This window comes from Cyprinus carpio, chromosome A22 (genome assembly GCF_018340385.1).
Source record: "Cyprinus carpio isolate SPL01 chromosome A22, ASM1834038v1, whole genome shotgun sequence".
Taxonomy (NCBI): Eukaryota; Metazoa; Chordata; class Actinopteri; order Cypriniformes; family Cyprinidae; genus Cyprinus; species Cyprinus carpio.
This window is the reverse complement of record NC_056593.1, coordinates 7,234,592-7,261,623: the sequence shown is the minus strand read 5'-3', so window position 1 is coordinate 7,261,623 and position 27,032 is coordinate 7,234,592. Positions and strand designations below refer to the sequence as shown.

The 27,032-nt window shown below is 35.5% G+C and overlaps 1 protein-coding gene across 1 annotated transcript in view; it reads left to right on the top strand.

Moving 5' to 3' along the window:
- The window catches only part of lrp1ba (low density lipoprotein receptor-related protein 1Ba), a 223,854-nt gene that overhangs the window by 161,576 nt on the left and 35,246 nt on the right, over positions 1–27,032 (top strand). Inside the window, 15 exon segments of the mRNA XM_042712307.1 lie at positions 229–369; positions 2,170–2,357; positions 4,327–4,510; positions 6,172–6,257; positions 7,962–7,970; positions 8,542–8,655; positions 11,315–11,496; positions 11,610–11,809; positions 11,890–12,078; positions 12,187–12,335; positions 12,490–12,583; positions 14,220–14,336; positions 14,430–14,549; positions 18,072–18,191; positions 22,375–22,491. Of these exon segments, the coding sequence (XP_042568241.1) occupies positions 229–369; positions 2,170–2,357; positions 4,327–4,510; positions 6,172–6,257; positions 7,962–7,970; positions 8,542–8,655; positions 11,315–11,496; positions 11,610–11,809; positions 11,890–12,078; positions 12,187–12,335; positions 12,490–12,583; positions 14,220–14,336; positions 14,430–14,549; positions 18,072–18,191; positions 22,375–22,491 (2,010 nt within the window).

Genomic DNA, 27,032 nt, shown 5'->3' with positions numbered 1-27,032 from the left:
CTGTCTTGCAGTGTGAGTATTTCTCATAATTGTGACTTTTTCGTGACATCATATCTCACAATTGTGAATTTGTATCTTACAGTGACTATTTCTTGTTTATACTTTTATCTCAATAATGGCGACTGAAATATCATGCATACCTTTTTGAAACAGTTACAGCTTTAACTTTTCACCCCATTGTTTAAGTTATCTTCCTGTCATGCGCTTTCTCTCTCGTTTTCTCTCCAGAATATCGTTTATGCAAAGAGGAGGAGTTCCGCTGCACAGATGGGAGGTGTTTATTGAGTGCCCAATGGGAGTGTGACGGCTTCCCTGACTGTCTGGACCAATCTGACGAACTGCCACTCAACCCAAAGTGTTCCGCTGCAGGCGAGTCCCTCTCATGTGTCACGCACCCCGTTTGACTGACAGGTTCCCAGGTTCCATCCCATATGGATTTTTTCAGAACACCTGGTCCTCCCTGTTTCTGTCCTGTACCCCTGCCAGTACCACCTGAGCTGGGCAGAGAGGGGCTGATGAAACTGCTGTGCCTCTGTTCTTCAATTTTTGGTTTCAGGGCAAACCATATGCTATTAATGTTAACAGATGCCATTACTGTTCCCATCCAAGCTCATTAAGCAACAGTTTTATGTTCAGATGTTTACAACATGTTTACAGTACAACTTTAAAACACTAATAAGGCTCTTTTGACTTGGACCAGTGAGAAACACTCTAGCAACCAACCAGAACACTTAGCAACTGCATAGCAAAAACCAAAAACCACCTAGAACCCCATAGCAAGCATGCCAAATGCTCAGAACACCCTAGCAAAGAGTTAAAAAGCACTCAGAAAACCCTAGAAACACATACAACATGCTAAAACCACAAAGACCACCCTACTGCATAGCAAAATGCTAAAGCCACCACGAACAGCATACCAATGTGTTAAGAAGCACTCAGAACATCCTAGCAACCTTAAAGCACCTTATTTAAAACCACCAAGAACATTGACATACTAACAAAAAAACATTTAGAACACCAAAGTGCTAAGACACACTCAGAACACTCTAGCAACCACATAGCAATGTGTTAAAAAACACTCAGATCAACATAGTGATGCAAGGCAATGTGCTAAAAAGCATTTAGCATTTTAATAACAACATGCTAAAAACCACCCAGAACACCCTAGCAACCTCAGCCACATAGCAGCATTCTAAAAACAACACAACAACACATACAAACCCTAGCAACTGCACAGCAACATTCTAAAAAGCAACCACACTTAGCAACCATATAGCATGGTGTTAAAAACTACCACAAATAGCACATCAACATGCTAACATCCACTCAGAACATAGTAGTGACAGCATAGCAACATGCTAAGCACATAGAACACCCTAGCATCCAGAGAGCAACACAGAGAACACAGAACAGCCTAGCAACTACATAAACGCAAAAACTAAAAAGAACACCCTAGCGACATGCTAAAACTACACAGCCAGACAACCACAATACAACATGCTAAAAATCACCCAGACAGTACTAGCAGCCACACAGCAACATGATAAAAACCACCTAAAACACTGAAACAAGCATATAATGTAGCAACATGCTTAAACTACACCGAACAGCCTAGCAACTGCATAACAATGTTAAAACTACATAAAAACACTCTAGCAACCACATAGCAATACGATTAAACCACAGAGTGTAGACTAGCAACTGCTTAGCAATGTTAAAACTACATGGAACAGCCTAACAACAGCATAACAATGTGTTAAAACCATACAGAACACACTAGCAACTGCAAAGCAACATACTCAAACTACACAAAACACCCTAGCAACCAAATAACAAAGTGTTAAAACCACACAGAACAACCTAGCAACCACATAGTAGTATGCTACAAACCACTCAGAAAATACTAGCAACCGCATAGCAACATCATAGAAACAACCTACAGTAGAACACCCTAGCAACTACATCGGAATGTGGTGAAAACCTTCCAGAATGCTCCACAGCATAGCAACGTAGGCATAGCCTGCCAACCACGTAGCAACTGTAGGTAGAACATAAAATGTGCTACAGTCTGTCAGGAGCACCCTAGCAACCACTTGAGTTCCGTGTTTCTTATCTGACATTTTTGTTGATTTTGTCTCCCATGTTTTTTCTTGCTGCTCCATGTTTTAGAAAGTTTGTGCAATGGGTCGGTTTTCATGTGCGCAAATGGCCGCTGCGTTCCACTGAGAAGCGTGTGTAATCAGCACAATGACTGCGGGGACCAATCTGACGAGAGGAACTGCCATGTTAACGAGTGTTTGAACCGTAAAGTCAGTGGCTGTACCCAGGACTGTCAAGACCTACCTGTGGGATACAAGGTATGTACGAAAGCACATTTTTCACACTGTTACTTTTTACGAATTAAGCGTCTGGTTCAACTCAAGTTCCATTTCACGCTAAAGACATCCACACATGAAACTACGGCCTACAAATACGAAAGATTGTATTTGTTTTTCCAATAAATCTTCATAAAACCTCATTAGCAGACTTTAGCGGCTACGACAATATTGGGAAAGTCTACGCAAACAAATCGTTCAAAGTAATATGTTTGTACATTCCACAGAGGTTTATAGTACTAGGTGCTAAATCCGTGGAGAATTTTATGAGACCGTTTCTAGTCAGTTCACAAAATTTAACTGGTGAATGTGTAAACAAGAGTGCTAAAACACGTATGCTAGCTATTTAGCACTTGAAAAAAATCAGTTGAGGTAGTGAACAGCAGGGGAATGACATGTAAGGCAGAAACACACACAAACAGTGTGTGTTTTTAGAGGGAGAATGACACACACACACACACACAGAGAGAGAGAGAGAGAGAGAGAGAGAGAGAGACTGGCAGATCGAACAGCTTCATTTGGCAGATGTCTCAGAATACTGGGCTGGTCCTTTGACAGCCACACTGACTTAAAAAACAGGCAGTCAAGGACATAGAACTTACTAGAACTTTTTTTTTTTTTTTTCTCTTGCTTGTTTTAGCTTTTGTTACCACACAATTAAAATATAAAGCATAGTTCTAATGAATGTGTTATTTTTTATATTGTGGTATTGATATTTTAATGAATTTTTTTTGACTGATTTATTAGTGTCGTTTTGTATATTTTTTTTGTTTGAGTGATTTGTTCATGTATTTTTTATTGTCATATTTCACCTGAAAGTCAAATAGAAAATTTGATTAAGAAATTACAAAATTATTCAAATACAGTTACAAATTTAAATTTTATTTGGAAAAAACAACAACAGATATTTCAAATAAATAAAGTTTTATTGACCATTAAAACTTTTTGCATTGCATTTGGTAATATAATATGATATAATATAAGTAAGGAATACTTGACGACGGGCCGTTGAATTATTAGAAAAATAATGCACACCCGAGGTGGTGATGCGGCCACGATGCAAAGCAGTTGCCACACCTCAAGACATTGATCAGATGATATATTTCAAGGCATTCGTCTGGTTTTTGTACTTAAAAAATGCTTTTGTGAGTAGAATTAATTTCTTCCGCATCTCATCGAACGCCTCCGTTGCTAATTATAAAACGTCATTTTAGACCTAGTAACGGAGGCTTGACCCGTTGATAACATGGAAACATGTTGTTTTTTATCATATTGCTTACTATATTTATTTGTCTGGCCAGTGTTGTTGATGGTTTTGGTTATTGTGCTGTTGTAAGACCTTTGAAATAACAAAAATCATTTGGCAAAGTGAAATAGACATGTAATGTGGTCCAGAGCTGCCTGGAACTACATAGGCTGTGTGTTTCCCTGAAAATAATTGCACACCTTAGAACATTCGTCAGCCAATCAGATTCAAGCGTTCAATGGCCCTGTAAAATAAAATAAAATAAAATAAAATAAAATAAAATGATGTAAAATAAAATAAAATAAAATAAAATAAAATAAAATAAAATAAAATAAAATAAAATAAAATAAAATAAAATAAAATAAAATAATAAAAAACATTATTTTATTAAAAAACTTAACATATCATTTATTTTTATTATTATTATTATTATTATTATTATTATTACACTGATTCCTTGTATTCAAATTATGGTGGATCTCATAAAAACATGCTTGGGTTATATTTTACCTCAAAGACTATGTTAAATAACACAACATAGCTGAAATATAATTATGTAACATTTACAACATTTTAATGAAATATATTGAATTTGTAAATATGTAGTTACAGATAAATGTACTTATTTTGTGGTGAAATAACCCATATGTGTTCTTGGTAGATTTCTGTGAGATTCACACACAAATTTTTTTGTACTTACTCTAGTGTACGTGCTGGCCGGGGTTCCGTCTGAAAAACGACGGCAGGACTTGCATTGACGTGGATGAATGTTCCGAAAACTTTCCCTGCAGTCACCAGTGCATCAACACCTACGGGTCTTTTCACTGCCTGTGTGCCGACGGGTATCAGCGTCCCGCCAGTAACCCGCAGAGCTGCAGGTCTCTCTCAGGTACTCTGCTCTATTCAGTGGCACAGGTGTGAATGAGCTCCCGTGGACCCTCACAAAGATTTACTTTCACACTTGCCCAGAAACACCACACACAGGCAAGAACATGCTTACTGAGCCTTGTTGTGACTTATATTTAAAGGAAAGCAACAGGAGGTTGAAGACAATTGGTTCGTCAGCTGGAGATGAGCTCTGATTGGCTAAGAACAGATCCAAGAGTGACATATGGCGTCTGCCATGTAATACCATGTTTTATAGACATGTACCATACAGTATGCCTCGTTCTACAAAATAGGTTTTATTTTATTTATTATTTAGTTTTTCCCATTGCAATTGACTGCATTAAGAAAGACTGTGTCAACCCTGTTACCATTATATAAATATTTTTCCATTAATTAGCTACTCTATAAAATAATATTTAATAATAAGGACATCATAATACTTTCATAAAGCAAATCAAACTCTCATCAAAGACAAGCTAGCCTCCTACATTCTATTGCTTTATTTATAAAGCATCTTAAAATATCAACCCTGTTTTGAGAACAATCACTAATTTATTTTTAAGACACCTAATATTATTTAAATATTCACATAATTATACAATATCTTAAAATATTTTAATGTTTTAAACATGTTTGGTCTAAAGAAAATCAAGATTTATTGCTTTATCCTTTTAAAGTGCCTTAAAATGTCAACCCTGTTACCATGATTTTTTTGGTTTTTTTAATAGTGAACAATTGATAATTGAAAAATATATGTATAGATGAGCAGATTTTTGTTTTTAATGGCCTTGAGCACTTTCAACCTGAAAACCAAAATTTTCAACCCTGTTACCATTAGTCATTTTTACATTTCAGAAGGCATAATTACGTCTGAAAATGTATATTAAATATACTATATATTATTTTCTGCCCAATCCACTGAATTGACATTAAACACATTATATGTACTTGTAAAACCACCATTAAACTGGGAAATTTTCCATAGTATACTCATAGAATACTTAAAAATACCACATATATCACATAGTATGTTAGTATATATCACCATTTCATACCATTCTGTACCACCACAATACTGTTTTGTAAGTGTCTCTCCTTCAAAGACATGTTCCTACACACAGACACACAGACTCAAGTAATAAAGTTCTGTTTGCGTATGACTGACAAGTCTAAGTCCCAGTCTTGACAGGAAGTGGATATTCGAGTGTTGGCAGCTCACAGGAAATCGATTTCAAGTCATCAAACTAAAGTTGGAGTCATGTCTCACATCCAGAATAATCCATAGAGCAACACAAACACTTATTTAAAGTATTTGTATTACATCCACATCCACTGAATATTACAAAATCCTAAGTATTACTATTCACTTATAGTCACAAAGGATTAAAGTAAGACAGTGTTTTGCGTGTACTTTTTATTATTATTATTTATTTTATTTATTTATTTATTTATTTAATTTATTTATTTATTTATTAAGAAATGTTGTGGGGAATGTTTTCTTACATGAAAAAATACAATAAAATATTATGAAATGTTTAATATTTTATGCATTGCATTGAATAAAATAAAATATGAAATCAAATTAATATAAAAATATGATAAGTATAATAAAATATAGAAATAAAAATGTTCTTGCATTATTATTATTATTTTTTTTTTCAGTGGAGGAGCCTTTTCTTATTCTTGCTGACCATCATGAAATCAGAAAGATCAGTCTGGATGGATCAAACTACACTCTTCTAAAACAGGTATGATGGATAAAGCTCTCTAAAACATGCAATTTTACTTATACAGTTGTTAAAAATCTCTTTTTAAAACCATTATTGTAATGTTTGTGCTCACAGATGCCATCCTGTTTAGCTCAAACTCTTTAGTGTGTTTCCTCCACATGTCATTTCCTACATAAAAATACAGATGATCACAGCATATGGCGCTTAATATAGACACAACATCCAAAAGCTCAGAGGAAACTGCAGTATCAACAGCCACCTGTGATGCTTTATAGAAATGCACAAGGTCAAATTGAGCCTGAAACAGAATTTTAGACACTTGATTGACGTGAATATCGATGTCCGGGAATATTAGCAAACGGAAAAGGTCATATTGTGACTGGAATCACAACTATTTTCCACTTAGTATTGAAAATGATGTGTAAGTTATGGCTCCTTTAATCATTCTCATCTGGTAAATATATCATTATAGTAGTCGTTATTAATGAAGACATCAGTTATTGTCTTTAAATCTGTATGAAGCTGCTTGTCAATGCAAAAGGAACCATGACCGATTTGACTCTGAAGGGACCGTCGGATGAGAAAGTCTCTATGTTATTATAGTTGTTCGTGTGTGTGGATTGATTGGCTTGTGATTGTCATGGAGGGGTTAGTTAAAAGCGCGCTTTTGTTTTTTTTTCATTAGTGAGGTACTCCATCAGTTTGATTTAAAAGGTCTGGTCCAGCAAATTAGATCTGAACGCGGCGAGGGGTTTGAGTGAATGAGACAGAACGACAGAGAGAGACGGGGGAATGTAAAAGACCCCTACTGAGAAAGTGATTGGCTATGGGCGTAGCAGTGCATGATGGGAGGTTTCTGTCAGACTCTTATTTCTAACCGAACGTAGTGAAATAACGAAGCGAATTAGAAAGGTATCGAGAAAGCGGCGGGAAGATGCTGTAATGTGTCAGCATGGACAATAAAAGACGTGTTTTGATGTTTGGCCTTTTTTTTGTTTTTTTGTGACTCATGCTCATACCATCCAAATTCTACCATTTGCTTAAATTTTATGGTTTGAATGGATTGAATGGAGTATTGATAGCTGCTTAAGATGAGGACTAGCAGATAAATACTCATGGTGGCAAAGGAAGTTCTCGCAACAAATTCTGGTCATATGTACTGTATATATATATCTGGTGATTTTATCTATCTATCTATCTATCTATCTATCTATCTATTAAGATGAGTTCTCGACAAATTCTGGTCATTCCTATCCATCTATATAATATAGTAGATAGAGCGCTATAGATAGCATCTATATCGTATATTATATTAGATATAGATATATATATATAATAGATATTGGAGGCAAATGTTTGTAGGGTTTTGTTTTAAGTTTTCAAAAAAAAAAAAAAAATATATATCTATATAGATATTATATATATATAATATATATATATAATATTATAAGGATATTTATATATATATGAAATTAATAAGACATTATAGTCTATTACATAAGGTTGAAATAATTTAATACTTTATTTTTTATTTATTTATTTTCTACAGTGGAGAGAAAGGAGAAAAAGTGGAAATATTTTAACTAAATTACTAATATACATGAAGCTTTACATTAATAGAAAAAAATTAAAAAATAAATATATATAAATGTATAATTTTTTTTATTTTTAAATTTATATAATTTTATTTGGTTTAAAATTAAAAATAGGTAAGTTTAGGAGGGTTACTCAGTATATACTATTAGATAAATCGTTTAATATTTTGAATAAGCTTTTTTTCTTTTTTTAATTTTAATTTAAGTTGAAGTACAGTAATTTTATTTGCTTTTGTCATTTTATAAGTTTTCTTCTAGTTTTCTTTAGATTCTTCTAGCTTTTCTTATTTAGGTTTAATATATTTTTATTTTCAGTTTCAGTAATTTTAGTACTTTAATAACTTTTTTCTTCCCTGAAGCAACATTTCTTTTTTTTTTTTTTTTTTTTTTTTTATTTATTAATAATAATTCTAGCTTTTCTTAGTATTATTATTATTATTATATATTATTCGATGATTATTATTAATATTTTATTTAAAAAGTATTATTAAAATGCGTTTCCTGGAAAACCCCTTAGTTTGGGGCTTAAAATTTTATTGGTCTAACATAGGTCTGAGCTTATTGTTATTTTTGTGTATTATTTTTTTGGTTTGTGTTAAAATTTTTGGTTTTTTTGGTCTTTTTATTTGTGATTATTTTTTTTCATGTGATATTTCAATCTCACATTTTGCCTGTCTCTCTCTCTTTGTCTTTTTCTCGATACTCAGTAATTCATCTCTCTCGACTTTGGAGACAGGAAGGAGTTGATCTATTGGATTGACACTAGCAGGCCCAGCGGACGCAGAATAAACAGAATGCGCCTGAATGGAAGTGACCTCAAGGTACATTCGCGAGTGTCTGTGTGTGTGTGTTTATGTTGAATTACTCTTGAAATAACCCAGAAATGCCCAGATTGACATATGCAAATACCCTCTGCCCCTGGGTAAATTTGATTCACGTCACCTCTGTACAGGGGCAATTTTTATTGCGTAATTGATGGATTGCAATGGGGGAAAAGCAGACATATTCACGTCACTCCAACAAATAAATAAGCTTTTTATTTTTTTTTAAGAATAAAGACATTTCTGGTATGATCATGAGCTGGGGTTTTGAATGATAGCCCGTGTGCCTGTGTGTGTGTGTGTTGGTTGAATGATTGCCTTGGTAAATGCTTTGAATGATTGCAAATGAGCCAGATTCTCCTGAGACGTCTAGAGAGATTCAAAGTGTTGTGGTTTTTATCACTGTTTCACAGGCGTTATGAATATTCAACATGATGTGCCTGTCACTTCGCATGAAAATACTGTAGTAGCAGTACCAGTTTTGGCAATCTGGAAACACTTTTTTTTTTTTTTCCAGTTTGATCTCTATGTTGGGAGTATGTTCTTTTCAACGCAATCACACATACTTTCTATGTTAATTAAGCATAAATGTATATTATGCAAATTACCACAAAATGTGCAATGCAATTCATTGTTTGGGCATGTTTGCAGCATTAACTGTCTTGCATACCTTAGTTTTCATATTTCATGGTTTAAATTGCATTGTTAAGAAAAAAAAGCATAGCTAAGCAGCAGTATTTGTTACAGTCAAAAATAATGTAAAACACCAGAAGATAAAAAGTTTAACAACATAATAAAGAGTATAAACATGTATTTTAATATCTTTCACTTTACAACAAAACCTTTAAATTGAACTGTATTCAGAACAGGAATGCAGAATATTAGTATAAAATAAGATTCAATTATAGTGACATTTGTTATTATGAACAACATGCCTAAATTAGTTTATTTAAAGCAAAATGTGGAAAATGCACTATAGAAATACATTTAGGCTCATGTACCCCTCGTCACAAATCAAAATGTGTGCACTTTGTGTATGTTTTGCGTGCGATGAGTTATTTTGACTTACCTGACTTAGTAATTGAATTTGCCACATTTTGTTGCTATTGTTTTGCTTACCCAGTTCATATTTTTGTACACTTTCACCCCGTGGTGTATTCTCACCCTGTGGTTCTTACCTGAAGATGCTAGTTTCCCTGGTGAGCACAGCATCTAGAAAACCTGTGAAGATGTCGAAATTCTTCATGGCCAGGCTAGTTTTAATTAGCGCCGATGGTACGACCCAGTCTGAGGCAAAATGTCTTTAATGTTCATCTCTAATGTTCATCAGCTTGCAGAATGTTACTCTTACTCTTAAAGCGCTAGGCAGGGGGCACCAGCAACTAAGAACGAAAATGATTAAAAGCGCTGGATTATCCGCCAGCTGGGAAGAGTATTGTTTATGCCAAACAGGCAGTTTCTGTGATCAGAATGAGCAGTGAAATGATGTAAAGTGCCTTTTTTTGGGGAACATTTCTTGTCATTTTTGGGGAGTTTGAAGTGCTGTTAATGAGCGGTTATGTAGCCCATTGATAATTAGCAATAATGTACAATAATAATTTAAAGTCTAGCTCAGTGGTTCTCTTGTTTTTAGGACCCCAATTCTTCATTTACAGTCGAGAGTTTATAGGTTGCTGCATAACTACACATCTAGAGGTTATAATAGCTTTGAATTTATCAGTGCAAAGAAAGAAAGCCCCTTCACATTTTTTCCTTTGACTTTTATTTTTATTTTTTCATTTTATTTTAAAAAATAAAGCCCCTTCACTCTCACTTTATCCTACATTTACAAGTATATTGTAGTTTGGCTGTTTGCAGTGAAAACTTGCTAATTTGCTGGCTAAATGCTATGCTAACTGTTCTGTGAACCTGTAAACCATCAATTAAGAAACAACACATCTAGATGTTAACATAGGCTTGAATTTTAAATTTTATTTAAAGAAACAAAGCCCCCACACACCCAAGTTTATCCTACATTTACAAGTATGTTGTAGTTTGACTTTTTTGCAGTGAAAACTTGCTAATTTGCTTGCTAAATGCTACTGTATGCTAACTATTTTTGTGGACTTGCAAGCCACAAGTTGAGAACTCCACATCTAGAGATTATCATAGCCTTGAATTTTTTTTTTCATTTTATTTGAAAAAAGAAAGCCCCTTCACTCCCACTTTATCCTACATTTACAAGTACGTTGTAGTTTGGCTTTTTGCAGTGAAAACTTGCTAATTTGCTGGCTAAATGCTATGCTAACTGTTCTGTGAACCTGTTAACCATCAATTAAGAAACAACACTCAAGTTTATCCTACATTTACAAGTAGTTGATAGATTTTTTGTTGTTGTAGTTTGACTTTTTGCAGTGAAAACTTGCTGATGAACATATTTCTGTTTGTTTCTGGTTAAAAATTAGCATTTAAATTCCTGTCATGACAATAACTTTTGACAGAATCAATAAAGCCTTACTTTTTATATGACTCTACCAGCAAATGCACAGCTGCATCTCACAATTGCCATTCTGAACTTTTCTGCTAGGAAGAATTTGTTCCCTGCGGTACTGGCTGTGGATAAATCTGTGTGAATAACCGGCCAAAAGAGACCAACTGTGCTTGACTGCTGTTTTCTCAGGTGGTTCACAGGACGTCGGTCCCCAGTGCTCTCTCTGTGGACTGGATCGGCAAGAACTTGTACTGGTGTGACGGCGAGAGAAAGACCGTCGAGGTGGCGAAAGCTAATGGACTCTACCCGACCATACTGCTGAGGACTGGCTTGAGAAATCCAACTGCTCTGGCTCTCGACACTCTCATGGGGTAAATGATGCTTATTATTGCCTACTGTTCGCAATCCCAGAACGCATTGCTTTTGAGTACACTTTTAAGAAGCACTGCACCATTTAAAGCCATTTATTCCCTTGGTGCCTTAGATTTGTGTTCTGGATTGACTGCTGCGAGCAGCCCCAAATTGGACGGATCGGAATGGACGGCAATAAGCCACGTGTCATAATCGATACAGAAATACATGCTCCCTCAGCCTTGACCATTGACCACATCAACAAAAGGATCTACTGGGCTGACGAGAACCATATCTTGTTTTCGAATATGGATGGTACAAAAAGACACAAAGGTAAGTTACGCCTTGTCTCGAATGTTATCTCGTCTTGTTTCTTTTTGTTTTTATTGAGTTTTGTCTATATTAATTTCCAGTCCCAATCAAGGACATAGGTGGCGTAACTGGTCTCACACTGTTTGAGGACTTCATCTACTGGAGCGACCAGAAGTCAAAAACCCTCAGTCGCTCGCACAAGACGTCTGGCGGCCAACATACAGAACTCCTCAGCTCCTGGCAAACCATTCGAGACATTAAAGTCTACCATCCGCTCCGCCAGCCTGACGGTATTACAGCGAGAAGCTCTTGTCAGCTTGGATAAGTCTTCAGTTGACTTTTTTTGCTAGAGTCATGTTGTTTCTGGCTTGTTTTTATTGTTTGTTGTTTGTCCTCAGTGCCAAAGCATCAGTGTCAGGTGACTAATGGAGGGTGTAGTCACCTATGCCTTCTTTCCCCTGGTGGGGGATACAAGTGCGCTTGCCCTACGCACTTTTACCTGGCGAACGACAACAAAACCTGTCTCTCTAACTGCACTGCCAGTCAGGTGTGACTTTATAATTGCCTCAAGAGCTAGAATAAGGGTTTCGCCGTAGCTCAACTACTCTTGGAACAACTTTCAACTACCAATTATATCCAGTGTGCTATTCGATAAAGAGTTGTTAAAGAGGTTGTTTCTGTGTGTGTGTGTGTGTGTGTAGTTCCGCTGTGGTACGGATGAGTGTATTCCATTCTGGTGGAAATGCGACACCGTGGACGACTGCGGAGATGGATCTGACGAGCCGGCAGATTGCCGTAAGTAACCAAACATGGTGGAAGACAGCCAAACTGGTTAAGCTGGTGAAAAGTACATCATTGTAGTGCCTTGTAGTGTCTATAGGACTTCTAGTAAGCTTCCTACCTAGAGAGCCTTTTAAGGGATTATAGGTTAGATACCTTTTACGATATATTGTTTGGCCAAATTGGAGGGCAGCACTGAAAAAATATTTGAAATTAAATTTTAGTTTTAAGAATTTAGAGTTGTTGTGTTATTAGCTTCAAATAAACAAACATCAAACTCTGTTAGAATCCCTTCTTATTTGTGTCTTTGAATGAAGTAGACAGAAAGAAAGCTCCCTAGGTTGAGAGATAGCGTCCTGATAATTCACGTCAATATATACTTTATATTCAGCTTGTGAACTTTAATTGACTCCACGATCAATTATGATTTCTTTAAACTCAACTGAAAGAAATAAATTCTTTAGGCAATTTAGCCATTTATTCATTTATTAGTTGTGGACAGGAAAATCTTTTTGTGACAACTTATTCCTGTAATTTTGCTCGCCAGTTCAAGGAGTGATTATTTTTGAGTAAAGCTTTGTCTGTCATCAAGGTTATATTCAAGTGTTTCTGCCTTGAATATTTCTTTGAATGGGTCATTTGTAATGTGCTAGCACTTGATTGAGAGGTGAATTGTCTAGTTCCCTGCAAAGAGCTGCAGAAATGGATCAGGTTTTGGGAAGTATTTGTTTTCTCAGTTTTCGCACATTCCTATTGAGATGCCATAGCTGACAACGAACAAAAGACATTTGTGTTAAGAAAAAGAAAGGCGCTTTTTTGTTTTAGTATGTTCTTTCCTTCTGTGCAATACAGAGTATATCTGTCTGACTTTCTGCCTGTGTTTAGTTTTATCTCTGTCTTTCAACTTTTCTCTTTATTTTGATTGTTTGCTCATGTGGCTAAACAGTTGCTCATTTAGGCTATTTTTACACTAGTGCATTTTCATTTTAAAATGGCGTTTTAAAATGAAAACGATCCTCTTCAACACTGGCGTTTTCAACGCATTTCAGAAACGATCTCCGTCCACACCACACAACCGAAAACGCATGTCACATGAGCATTCATATTAAAACGGGGTCTGCAGCATTTTCTAAAGTCTCCGTTGGAAACTCGGGGTAGTGTAAACGACAGGTGTAACCATAGCAAAAGTTATATGTTTTATAAAACGAAAACGCACTAGTGTAAATGTAGCCTCACTCACTCACTCACTCACTCACTCACTGACTCACTGACTCACTGACTCACTCACTCACTCACTCACTCAATTTACTCGTTATTTACTTGTTCTTTGTTATTACTTTGCTCTATTTGTTTGTTCATTTATTGTGTCTTGGCATCTTTTATTTTTCTCTTCATTTTTGTTTATTTGTCCTTGTTTGTTTATTCTCTATGTCTTTCAATCATTTCTGTCTTTCATTTGTTTATTTACTTGTTCATTCACTCATTCTTTCTTCTTTCATTTCTGCATTTTCTTGTTTATTGTCTGTTTGCCTTTGAATCTTTGTTTGTGCTTTCTTTCTTTCTTTCTTTCTTTCTTTCTTTCTTTCTTTCTTTCTTTCTTTCTTTCCTTCCGTTTGTTTATACATTTGTTTTTGTTTTCTTCTGCTTACAGCTGAGTTTAAATGCCAGCCTGGAAGGTTCCAGTGCGGAACGGGTTTGTGTGCCCTCCCTCCCTTCATCTGTGATGGAGAGAACGACTGCGGAGACAACTCAGATGAAGCCAACTGTGGTAATTATAGATTGATGGATGGATAAATGGAGACCAAGCGTCATGCAGTATGATGTATCATACAGTGATATCCTTGTTTGCATTTGCTTTCAGACTCATATATCTGCCTGTCTGGCCAGTTTAAGTGCACTCACCGGCAGAAATGCATCCCAATAAACCTGCGCTGTAACGGACAAGATGACTGCGGAGATGGTGAAGATGAAACCGACTGCCGTAAGAGACACTAGGACTAATTTTTTCTCTCTCTCAGATTTGACATAGATGACAATGAACAACATTCATTTTCATCGTTCTTTAAAGAATCATACTGAGCCAGATTTCCCTTCAGGAGAGTAAAAACAAACAAAGTGAGAGAGAAATAGATGAAATCTCCTTCTTTATGACTTCTGAATGTATGTATTGGTTTGTGAAGGTCAAACTGAGACAGATTCAACAAAATGTTTGAGAACTTTGAATTGGTTGATGAGAAAAGTGCCAAGTGAGGAGCCTGGTAAACATTGGCAAAAGTTTTGTTTTGTTTTGTTTTCTCATTCCTCGGCTGCAGAGTGCTTTCGAAAGAATTGCTTGAGGGGAATTTAGTACACCGACAGCGAAAAGAAAGGACTGAAATGAGAAAAAAAGAAATCTAGGTAGACTCGCTTACCAGGAAGCAAAGAAGCCGTCTTGTGTTACCTTCAGAAGTCAGACTGGAGTAATCATTACTTTGTGTGACGGGGATTTGAATCCCAGTCCGAATGCAAGTCTTATTTTAGGTGGCGGTACAGAAGGAGGAGACTGGCAGAAGTTAATGCTCTCGCTCAGATCTGAATCCTCTATTTGAAGCCACAGCAGGAGCCTAATTTCTCACTCCTCCCCAGAGTCGAGTATCTGGCTGGGTTTTGTTAAGACGCCCGGTTCTGGTACGCCCTTATGGGAGAGCGAAGAAGAGAAGCTGTCTGTCTTCTCCGAGAGAGAATCAGAAAGATAGAAATAAAAATCAAGGAAAATCATTAACAGCGTTGGATGGACCGGAGGTGCCCCAGAGCTCTAAGAGGCTTTTGAGGGGGTCTGACGGATCCAGGGGAGCTGAGCTCAGCCCTGGGCACTGATTAGCCAAACAGAGGGAGGGTTTAACAGGGATAATCGCATATGGAGCATGGCATTAGAGGCCAGCTTTAGACTTCCCCTCCCCCCAAAGGAGGGAGAGCACTGTGGGTCAGGATTGCTGCTCCACCACAAGGAATGTCGGGTCTAGGCTTAGCTTAGCTTAGCACACAGCGGTCTGAGATGTTAGGGGAAAGAAGTTGTGCTTAGTCAGACCACCAGGCTACATTCTTGTTTTAATTGTGTTATCATGAATTAATATATATATATATATATATATATATATATATATATATATATATATATATATATATATATTAAAAGATAAATTGCAGAATGTCACATTTTATTATTAGGTCTTTCGACACATACATGTTTTACCAAATAAAAAGGACAGCACTTTTAGAGTTCATCCCACTATTTGATGTGAGCATAAGTATTGGAACAGTTGAATTTAAGGCAGATGTAAAATATTAAAAGCTAATATTTAGTTGCAGATCCCTTGCATGCAATCATAGCAGTGAGTCTGCAACCCAAAGACATCACCAGACTCTTGGTCTTATGCTTTGAAATGCTTTCCCCAGGCTTTAATGCAGCCAATTCCAGCTGTCGCTTGTTTTGGGGAGTTTCTGTCTTTAGTCTCCTCTTCAGCTGGTGAAATTAATGTTCAGTCGTATTTAAATCTGGAGATTGATTTGGGCAATCTAAGACTTTCCTTTTCTTTGCCCTGATAAAGTCCTTGACTGAACTGGCAGGGTGTTTTGGGTCATTGTCCTGATCCAATATGAAGTGCTTTCTAATTAGTTTGGTGGCATTTTCTTGAATACTGGTAGCCAAGATTATTTTGTACCCTTCCAAATTCATTCTGCTACTGCCATCATACATTAAGTCATCATTAAAATGAAGAGGTCCTGTTCTAGAGACAGCCATGCATGCCCATGCCATGACACCACCTCCACCAAGCTTTACAGATGAGGTTGTATGCTTAGGATCATTTGCAGTTCCCTTTTTTCTCTCCACACTTTTGCTTTCCCATCACTTAGTCTTGAATAAAGGTTCATCTTTGTCTTATCTGTCAATACAACTCAGTACCAAAACTCTACTGGCTCACCTTTGTGAAGAATCTTGCCTTTCTATTTTTGGTGCTGATCAGAGGTTTCCATCTTGCTGTGTAGCTTCTGTAATTCTGTGTCAAATTCTCCTGCGGACAGTAGATTGACAGAGCATCACCCCAAGTTTCTGGAGGTTGTTGGTGATTTTACAGACATGTATTTTAGGGTTCATTTTCACAGCTTTTATGATTTGTCTGTCATCAACTACTGTTGTTTTTCTCAGCCGATCAGGTCGTCGTTGGTTGCTGATGTCGCCAGTAGTTTCCAAACTCTTGATTTCTCCATGCACTTTGTTTTTCCTATAGTTCTAATTGACTTCCTCTTTTCTTTTAGCATCCACATTGCTTGCTTTCTTCATCCTGGTTTGTGTGTGTCCTCATCGAATGCAAGACTTAGAATGCAGAAGCAATGGATATAACTGATAAGACACATTCCCTGCTTTAATATCTGAAGAATTAATGCAATGGGACACAGCTGAACACTTAGAAAGACCTGTGAGGCAACTGTTCCAATACTTACGGTCACATCAGATAGGGAGAAGAAACTCTAAAAGTGCTGATCTTCTTAGCTGGTAAAACATCTTTGTGTTAATTCACCCAATAATAAAATGTGACATTCTGTAGTTTTGTGTCATATTCATTTTTTAATCATATTTACAGATTTCTTGACTCCACAGCAAACAGAACAATTTTGTCTTCACTGTTCCAATACTTATGGAGGGCACTGTATATACACATACATACATACTGTACATACACTTAAGTGTATAAAAATATCCACTATCAGTCAGAATTTGGAATCATAATGATTTGTGTGTGTGTGTGTGTTTATGCTCACCAAGGCTGCATTTGATCAGGTGTATTTGAATAAAAATGCAGCAAAAAAAAAAACTGCATATTTTGTGAAATTAGTGCTGAGCAACAATTAATCACACCCAAAATAAAAGTTTTTGTTTAAATAATATACTGTATGTGTGTACTGTGTATATTTATTTTCTGTATATAAATACAAATAAATATAAATATAAGTACTTGTATATATTTAAGAAAAATATATTATTTTTATGTATTAAATATATTATATATTAATAAATTATGTGAATATAAATATATATGTGTAAATATTTTCAAAATATATACTGAATGTGTGAGGAAATAAGAAATGTTGTCTTTTAATTCATCTCATTTAAAGCGCCACTACTGCTACAGCCTTCAAAGCAATGCTTGTGTGTAAATTTACCTCCTTACATACAATCAATTGCAAGGCAATCACTGTCGGACATCAGATCGCCTGCTGCGAGCGACGTTCCTATTATTTCCTTTATTTCTGAGGGTTTGTGGGAAGATCAAAGCACAGTTTTCTGCAGTCTATTACTGATTCTTTATGGTGCTGCTCTTTCAAAAAGCGTCACAGTAGAAAAAAGCCTCGACAAACTGTTGGATTCCTTAAAGTAGCTCTAAAAAGTTAGTCTGCGGTTTGTCAACTGAACTTTTCTTCGCAAGGTTTTGATCACATGATCTCCTTCTCTCTACATCTCCAGCCGAGAACACTTGCTCGCCGTCCCAGTTTCAGTGCAAGACCACAATGCACTGCATCTCCAAGCTGTGGGTGTGCGACGAGGACCCCGACTGCGCCGACGGCTCGGATGAGGCCAACTGCGGTGAGTCGCTCACCGTTGCCACGCTTTACCTAATGCTCATCATCACCATAAAATATACATATCCTCCTTAAATTTCAGCGTGAGAAATATCTGTTGGTCTGAGCACCTAAAACATTCCATTTGCTTTAATTTTGCACCGACTGTTTGCCCAGAGGACTGACGTAGATGAATAAAGATTTCATAAACGACTTCTTGGAGTTCCTACTGTAATCTTGAGGTTTTGAGGATGTGTTGGTGCACTAAGAGACATTTCACTTGAAGCCGCTCACCCGAGCGCTAACGTTTTCACAGGGCGAGCGTTGTCAGGTTGCATTGTGTTTGCTTTATGAGCAGCTAACCGATTAGTCTTCTCCATTGGGCCCAAAATGGATGATTTAGTGCGCTATAATTATGCAGATTCAGTTTTTTCTCTGTTTTAACCAAGCACTATTCCTTGTAAAGCAGCTGCTTTGGCTTGTAGATGACATGAAACTATTCCACTTTATGGAATTTATGGAATAAATATTAAAGGACTTTATATTATACAACTGACATGGTCAAGATTGTTTAGTGTTGACTTTAGTCTTTAAAAGACCTCGCCTCTTCAAAAAAAAAAAAAAAAAAAAAAAAAAACTTCCTCTATGTCCTTTTTGTCAGTGTTTGGCATTTTGAAGGCCGCTCTCACATTACTGCTAGTAATGTTTCTCTCTGCAGCTTGTAATGGCTGTCAAGTGCATTAGGTGACATCGCAGTAACAAATTGTCTTGTAAATAGTTTTTTTACTTTATATCGATCCATCCAACATAATAAAAATAGTTTTTATAAATGAGATTTAGTGGTCAGCACCATATCTCAGTTACCATCCACCTCTACAAGGAACCAACTAGCCCACTGGTTTTAATTACAGGGAAAGTTTAGTTGCAAGAAGGAAGTAAGCTAAAGTTTGACTTTGGAGAAAGTTTTTCACTGCAGTAGTGTTCTTCAAAACGTACTGAAGCTTTCCTAGTCACAGAAATATACTTTTAAGTTGAGTGCAAAATTTTCTAGTAGGATAGAATGAAACTTTGCCTGACCTGTCATGGTTTACAATTAAAAAGTTACTTGTTGAGTAATCTGATATATATATATTATCTTTCAGATTTATTCTTAAAATTAGAATCCATGAAGTTAACATAAGCAAAATAATTTTTAGGTTTGTTTTGTTTTTCTGTTTTTAAATGATTATAATATTAAAATGTTTAATCAATTATTTTTAAATGGATTATTTTAATTATAATTATATAATGATGACAATAATAATATATGTTTAAATAAATGTATGCTTTTTATTTGTGATGATATATTTTCTAATATTTGTAAATAATTATTAAAGTGTTCCCCTGTCTTAAATATTATTTATAATATAAGTAATTAAAATGTTTGTCTGTTTATTAATGTAATCATTAGTAGTAGTAATAGTAATAATAGTAGTAGAAGTTTACAAAATTATTTTTAATATTTATTATAATATAATAAAATATATATTAACTGTTCTTTATATATATTAATTACATAATGAACTATTTTTTTCAATCTCAATAACCATTCAATATATTTCTGACATAATTGTAAGTAAATATTATATATATATATATATATATATATATATATATATATATATATACATGTGTTATATTTTTCTACTACTACTCCTACTACTAATAATAATTGGCTAAATATCGGACAAAAATGTGAGAATTATGATGTTCTCAAAGTCTTTAGACTAAAAGCTTCAGTTCTCAGTGAGGTCCTTTTCTGTCTCTCTGTGTGCTGGAATTGCATACGGTCTTGGACAATATTGTTATTTTGGAGGATGTATTTGATTTCCCTAGGTACACAACACAATCATGCACTTTACCTCATTGAGAGGATATGATGTAATATTCACATTTACCCAGCATAATACTGTATTGATTTTTAACCAAGAGGACATTCCCTAAATGTCTGTCTGAATGTCTATCAGTGTATATAAGTCCATCAGCTTCATCTTCAAAAAAAATCAATAACTTGCTTACATCTCTTTGGAAATGGGGCATTTTCTAAAGAGATACTAAGATGAAATGAATACACTAGTGGCTGCATAAGGGACAAAGAAGACACTGATACAGTGTATTGACAGCTTGACTGAGATGAAAAGGGGACCAGAACTTTTGATGGAAATGGACATTGGAAAATGGATAGACTGAGTGCAGTGGACTGGCCTAGAATGCTGGGGTCTTGAGGCAGATTTTTTTTTTTATTTTTTTTTGGAATTGTCACATGATCAAATGAAAATCCCTTCTGTCATGTGAAAAGATCCAAAATAAAATTATTTAATTATTTTATATAAAGTAATTATTAAATATTATAACATACGTTATTATTATTATTATTAATATAAGTAGTAGTAGTAAATATAAATTGAATTAAATAGTTTTGACTTATACTTAAATATAATACAAATAAAATCCAATATCCGTCTTTTTTAAGTCAGTTCTCTTTCATTACTGAGGTACTTTGTGTTAGTTTATTGTTTTTGTTTTTTAATATCTGTTTTATTATATATATATATATATATATATATATATATATATATATATATATATAATATTAATATATATATAATAATATCCAGCTAATTATTATAATATAATGTAAAATATTACACTTTTTTATCAATTATTGTTTATAATATCAGTAATTATTACATATTATTATTATTATTATTGGTTATAATAATTTACAAACTATTAAAATACTTATAATATAAATATTCATGTATTTTATTATTATTATTATTGTTCAGATTTTAATAATACAAATATTATTGTAAATTTCAATCAATATGACCCTAATAAAATTGTTTTCAGTCATGTCTCTCTAGTTACTAGTATTGGCATCAGACATTGAAAAATATAGATTAAAATACTTTAAAAAAATAATTATGTACTTTTTAACATGTTTAAACAGGTAGTATGAAGTGGGAGGTTATGACTCCTAATTAAATTTTTTTTATGATTGTTAATAATGAGGTACTTTTTTGTTATGAGTGTTGTTATTTTTTTTTATTTTTTTTGTTTTCTGAGCAATATAACATATTCTCTTCTGTTTTGCTGTGTTTTTGTGTTCGGTGGATGGTTGCTTGAGTGTTTTTTCGCGTTACGACTAAAGATCCACGTTAATGTTGTTTCAGATGAATGGATCATTGGATTGAGCTCTCATGAAACATTCAGCATGCTGCCACGCTCTGACGCATTGAGCACCACTCCTAATTTGTTGGATGTGGCTTCTCACATCACAACATGATCCTATTTATTTATTTTGAATTATTTACCATGATCTGCCTCATGTTGGCAGCATGTCGGCAAAAGCTAATTAGCCGAGAACGCTGCTTGTACACAGCTCACTGAGAGCATACAGACTAACACTAATGCATTAAACAATGAATTCATTCAATATACCTCCTGCGTTTGTTTGTGTGGTAATAACTCAGTGAACTAGTGAAATTAAGTAAATATTTGGTGATTTTTTTTCAATATTTTGACTATTCCGTTTTCTTATTTTATACATGTAAAATTTAGTGTAAAAGCATACTCATATTCTCTATTTAGTTTTAATGAGCAAAATTCTCTTCTTCCAACTTGAAGGTGATTTGAGCCTTCAGGCTATTTGAGGGAAAAATCTTAATATTCCAGCCTTGTTCTTTCTAAATTAGAATTCTCTTAATGTCATTTTAAGTCGGGGAATTAGCACTCAAACACAGCATTGTGATTGTCAATTAATCATGCATTATGTTCTCATCATCTCTCATGATAGTTGGATTAGTCGTCGCCGACATTCAGATGAGGGGAAATTGCATTTCAGATTTCCTGTACTCAAATCAGCTCGGATTAGCATGTTGATTATTTCAGAGCAAGAGAGAAATATGATTTACACCATTGTGCCTTTGATTCAGCCTTGTGGGATTCTGTGAAGAAAAAAAAGTGTTAAATTTAAGGTAAAAAAAAAAAAAAAATCCTGGCAGGTGCGGTTGCTGGAAAAATTAAACATTTATTGGTAAAATATTAATAAACCAGCCTACAAAACAAACTACAAAATGTATGCTTTGTACCAAATCCTTGTTTTTATTGAACAATTTAATGAGGAAATTTAAATAAATGCTTCGTTTGTTTGTTTGTGTATGCAGATGAAAAGACATGTGGGCCTCATGAATTTCGCTGCAAGGACAACAACTGCATCCCGGACCACTGGAGGTGTGACGGGCAGAGCGACTGCAGCGACAATTCAGATGAAGAGAACTGCAGTACGTGACTCTGCATTTAATCTCTTATTTAAAGGTGCTGTATGTAGGATTAACACCGAGTGGTTGAACTAGGTATTGCAGTCCAAATTCAAAATATTGGAGAGGGTTTGTTTTCACCCGGCCCCTCCTCCTCAGACTTGATGCTCACGCAGGTTGCCAGATTGACGACACCAACAAGAACGAGCACACTTGATGAATGAAATTAAATACGCAGTGTTTTCTGCCAACTGGCAACCCTGGGTGCCGAAATACAATTGGGTAAACTGACAGTGGGCGGGTTTCACAAACCAAAACCGGCCCCAAACGCACATTTCCAAAGGAGAATAACTTACTGTAGCATTGTTTTTCAGATAAACAAGTATGTTAACTTAGTATGTTTCTTAAATATCTGCAAACATATTGTGGTATGTTTAGTAGAGTCAAAAACTTACATACAGCACCTTTAAGTTGTGCAAAGCTTTGCAGTGAATAGTTTAACAAACACTTCCTCTGTAGCTGATGCTATTTTTTTTGTTGTTGTTGTTATTTTGGGGGGGTTAAGCACAGTTCAAACAAACTAAAATCCAAATGTTTTGATTTGTAGTGTTTGTATTTTGTTTAGATGTATTTTGTTGTTTTTCTAACTGAAGTGACGTACTGTTTAGTTTTAGTCTGCTGTGTTTAGTTTAGTCTTAATTGCATTGTGCCGTTTAGTTTCATTGTGTGGTATTATTTAGTTTATTTTGAATATAGATTTAGTTCAGTTTCATTGTGCTGTGTTTTTGGTTTGGTTTAGTTTAGTTGTTTCATTGTTTTGTTAATTTATAGGGATGCACGATAAATATCGGCATGATATTTAATGCCCATCTCATCAGTAAAGCCGGTTCTGTAAGCAGTGGAAAATCTCTACACGTGCGTGCTTTCTTTTGGTGCATCATTTATTACAGAGAGGAGTTTTTAATTTTTAAGTTTCGTGAAACATGCGCAAAATATGATCGTGGTTTTGTGCAGCTTGTCAGTGAACAATGGCTCTGTGTAGTAAATGCTGCTCCATGTGAAAGCACACACATGTGTAGAGATTTACCGCTGATTACAGAACTGTCTTTACTGTGATTTGTTGCTTACTTTAGTTTCTTTATATTTCATTACTTAGTTTCACTGTGCTGTTATGTTTGCAGTAGTTTAGTTTAATGCTATAATCATGCTATAATTTTCTTGTCTTTGATATCGGAATGCTTTGACATTAAAGTACATATAGCTTTCATATGTTCCTCTTAACACAACTAGACATACAGACACAGCAAGGTTTTCAAAAAGAAAAAAAGAACAAATAGATGTTGGATCATCAGAGAAGGATTTAACAGCTAACACTGATGCATCTGTGTGTGACACTGAGCCGTCTTTTTCTTCTGAAGAACACATACATAGGTCTCAAACTGTGTGCAAACGTGCTTCATCACTGTGTGTGGGTGTGACTGTTGTCTCAAATCTCCAAATATATTCCCTATTTTTCCCCTTAAGTTCTCCACTAGCCCAGTGGATCTCATCACACTTCAACTGTGTCTTCAGCCTCTAGCTTCACACTTTCAAATGAGAGCAAAATACACAGTGAGAATGAGATTGTGTGTTGATTGCTCTGGAAGTTTATGTGTCGCCCAAGTGGTGATTATATCAATTTCCCTGAAATGCAGACAGGTATTTTTCCTGTCGTTTCGGGATGTTGCTAACTACCGTCCGCTGGAGTGCAGCTCTATGTTTTTTGTCAGCCCTGTGACATTGATTGACAGTTAGCGGAGAAAGCGTCCCAGTGAATGGCAGAATCGATCTCTCACCCTGATCTGCAATTTGGATTTAATGGCAGCAGTCCTGTTGCTCCTGGCATCGGCTCCTGTGATAAACACCCATGTATGTTGTTTTTCCTCTGTGCTGTGGCATGAGCCTAGACCATTTATTTACTAGATTACAAAGCCACTGCTATTATTTATTCACATTATGATCATGATGTAAGTCGGACTTGTGCTTGCAGAAGAAAGCAGAGCACAATGGCATAATTTCCAACTCACTGATACTTCTTTCCTACAAGTCAGACTTGTAGACTTTATGTGCTGTTCATGCTCCTCTCAGTCTCCCTACCTCCTTTTTCCTCTCTCTCATTCTTTCGCTATCAATCTCTCTATCTCTTTCAATTAAAAGCGAGCTCACGGATCCCTCTCTGATCTACATCACAGCAGACACTAATACAGACATGTTATGTATTCAGTATCAGCGTGCAGCATTTCTCTAGAGCCCGTTTTTAACAATCTTAACGAACACAGGCTACTGAAGAGTGTTTGTTAGATTCAAGCTTACATTTCAACTAGCAGAAAGTGTCTTTTGTGTACAAAGGGATCTATTTTTGCATGATTTCGCTCTGATAAGAGAGAAGATATGACTCGTGTATGGTCGCCTATTAATCTAGAGATGAATTCCCACTCTGAAATGTGTGTGCGTCCTGCTGTAATATCCTGGTGTATTTGCTTACTTGCTGAGTGGGAGGGAAACCAGACAGAGCTTCGATTTCTTTTCCTCTGCTGGATTCACCTTGGGAGTCTAACACAGAAACAACACTGGGAGGATAGAAAGGCTCTCATGGGCTCGTGATGTCAGGGCAGATAATCAGTGGAGTGCTGGAGTTGGATGCAGAGAGACTGATAATAGAGTTAGAGGAGTGACACAGCAGCACTCAGTTATTGTGATCAAGGAGATCTGTGCTCCCTCTGTTCATTCTTTCTTTCTTACCTGTTTCTTTGTATCTTTGTTTTATTTTTAATATCTTCGTTTGTTCATTTTGTCTGTGTCTTCCATTGTTTTATCTCTCATTTGTTTGTGTGTTTCTTTTTATTTGTATCTTTCATTTGTTCATTCAGTCTGTATTATTCTTTCTTAAAGGGGTCATATGATGTTGCTAAAAATAACATTATTTTGTGTATTTGGTGTAGTGAAATGGGTTTATGTGGTTTAAGTTTCAAAAACACATTATTTTCCACATACTGTACTCCTCTATGCCCTTCCTTCCTGAAACGCCTCGATTTTTACAAAGCTCATCGCTCTGAAAAGCGAGTTGTTCTTTGATTGGCCAGCTTTCCAGTGTGTCGTGATTGGCCGAATACCTCAAGCGTGTAACAGAAATATTATGCCCCTTACTATACTGTGGTGGCGTGTGTCCCGGAGCACCGAGACAAAAATATTAAAACTCATTATAAATGAGGCATTTGTTGCATCCAGTGGGGACATAATTATGGATTATAATGACAATACCAGTGGTTCTCATTTCCAGTCCTTGCTCACCCCAGCTCTGCATATTTTGCACATCTCTCTCTGTTAACACACCTGATTCAGTTAATCAGCTCGTTAGAAGTGAGCTCCATGCATCAACTGTGTTCCGATTTACATAGTCCCTACACAGTGTTCAATGCTCCCTACTCCCTGAGCAGGGGAAATCTGTTAAAGGTTACTTCACTTCGGAACATTTATTCACGGATTCGCGCTGCGCAACGTCTTCACACACGGACAAGTGTGACATCATATACCTCTGTAAATAAATACAATTTAAATTCACATCTTGCATACTTCAATGCACTTTGAATGGACCATATAGGCTAAGTTCGCTTTGAACTGGAATCATGGCAGAATATTCTGTGATGTCCACTTCGCAGGGCACTTACGTTTGAGTAGAACAAGCATCTGAAGCAAATAGAAAAATACAAAATGTGCAGGGCAAGGGGGCGCTAGGACAGGAATTGAGAACCGCTGACTTATACTGTCTTTTTACGTGTTGCGTTTCATCGTGCCGCGTAAACATAAAACCATGTCTGCATTTGTGATCGGAGAAACGACAAACAACAAGCGCTACTCTACACTGCTCAAAATTTGTGTTTGAAACACAACACGTGACATAGACATGTGGGGGCATGTTAGAATGAGCCATTTTAGGAGAGTGTGGTTGACTCTTAACTTTTATAAAGAATATCTTTTTGGATTTGAGACTTTAGTCTTTAAAACTTTACAGATCTTCTTTATTCACCAAGAGCTTGTAACACTCCAAAGAGAAAGGAAAAGTTGAAATTGCATCACATGATCCTTTTAATTTTTCATTTGTTTGTTCATTTAGTTTTCTTTCTGTCTTTCTTTCATTTGTTTCTTTTTATCTGTTCATTCTGCCGGTATCTTTTGTTCTTTCATTAGTTTGTTTATTTCTTTTTTTTAATCTTTTGTTTGTTTATGCTGTCTGGATTTTTCTTTCTTTAATCTTTCTTTTTTTTTCTTAGTTATATGTTTATTCTGTCTGTTTTGTGTTCTCTTATTTGTTTGTTTCTTATTTTTTTATTGTTTGTTTGTTAATTTCTTTCTTCTTTTGATCTTTCCTTTGTTCAGTCAGTCTACCTTTTATTTGTTTTCTCATTCACTTTCATTTTCCAGATTTTTGTTTAATTTATTTGGCTATTTGTTTGTTCTGTTATTTTTTTCTTTTCGTCACTCTTTCTTTGTCTATATTTTTTCACTCATTTTATCTGTCTGTCCCT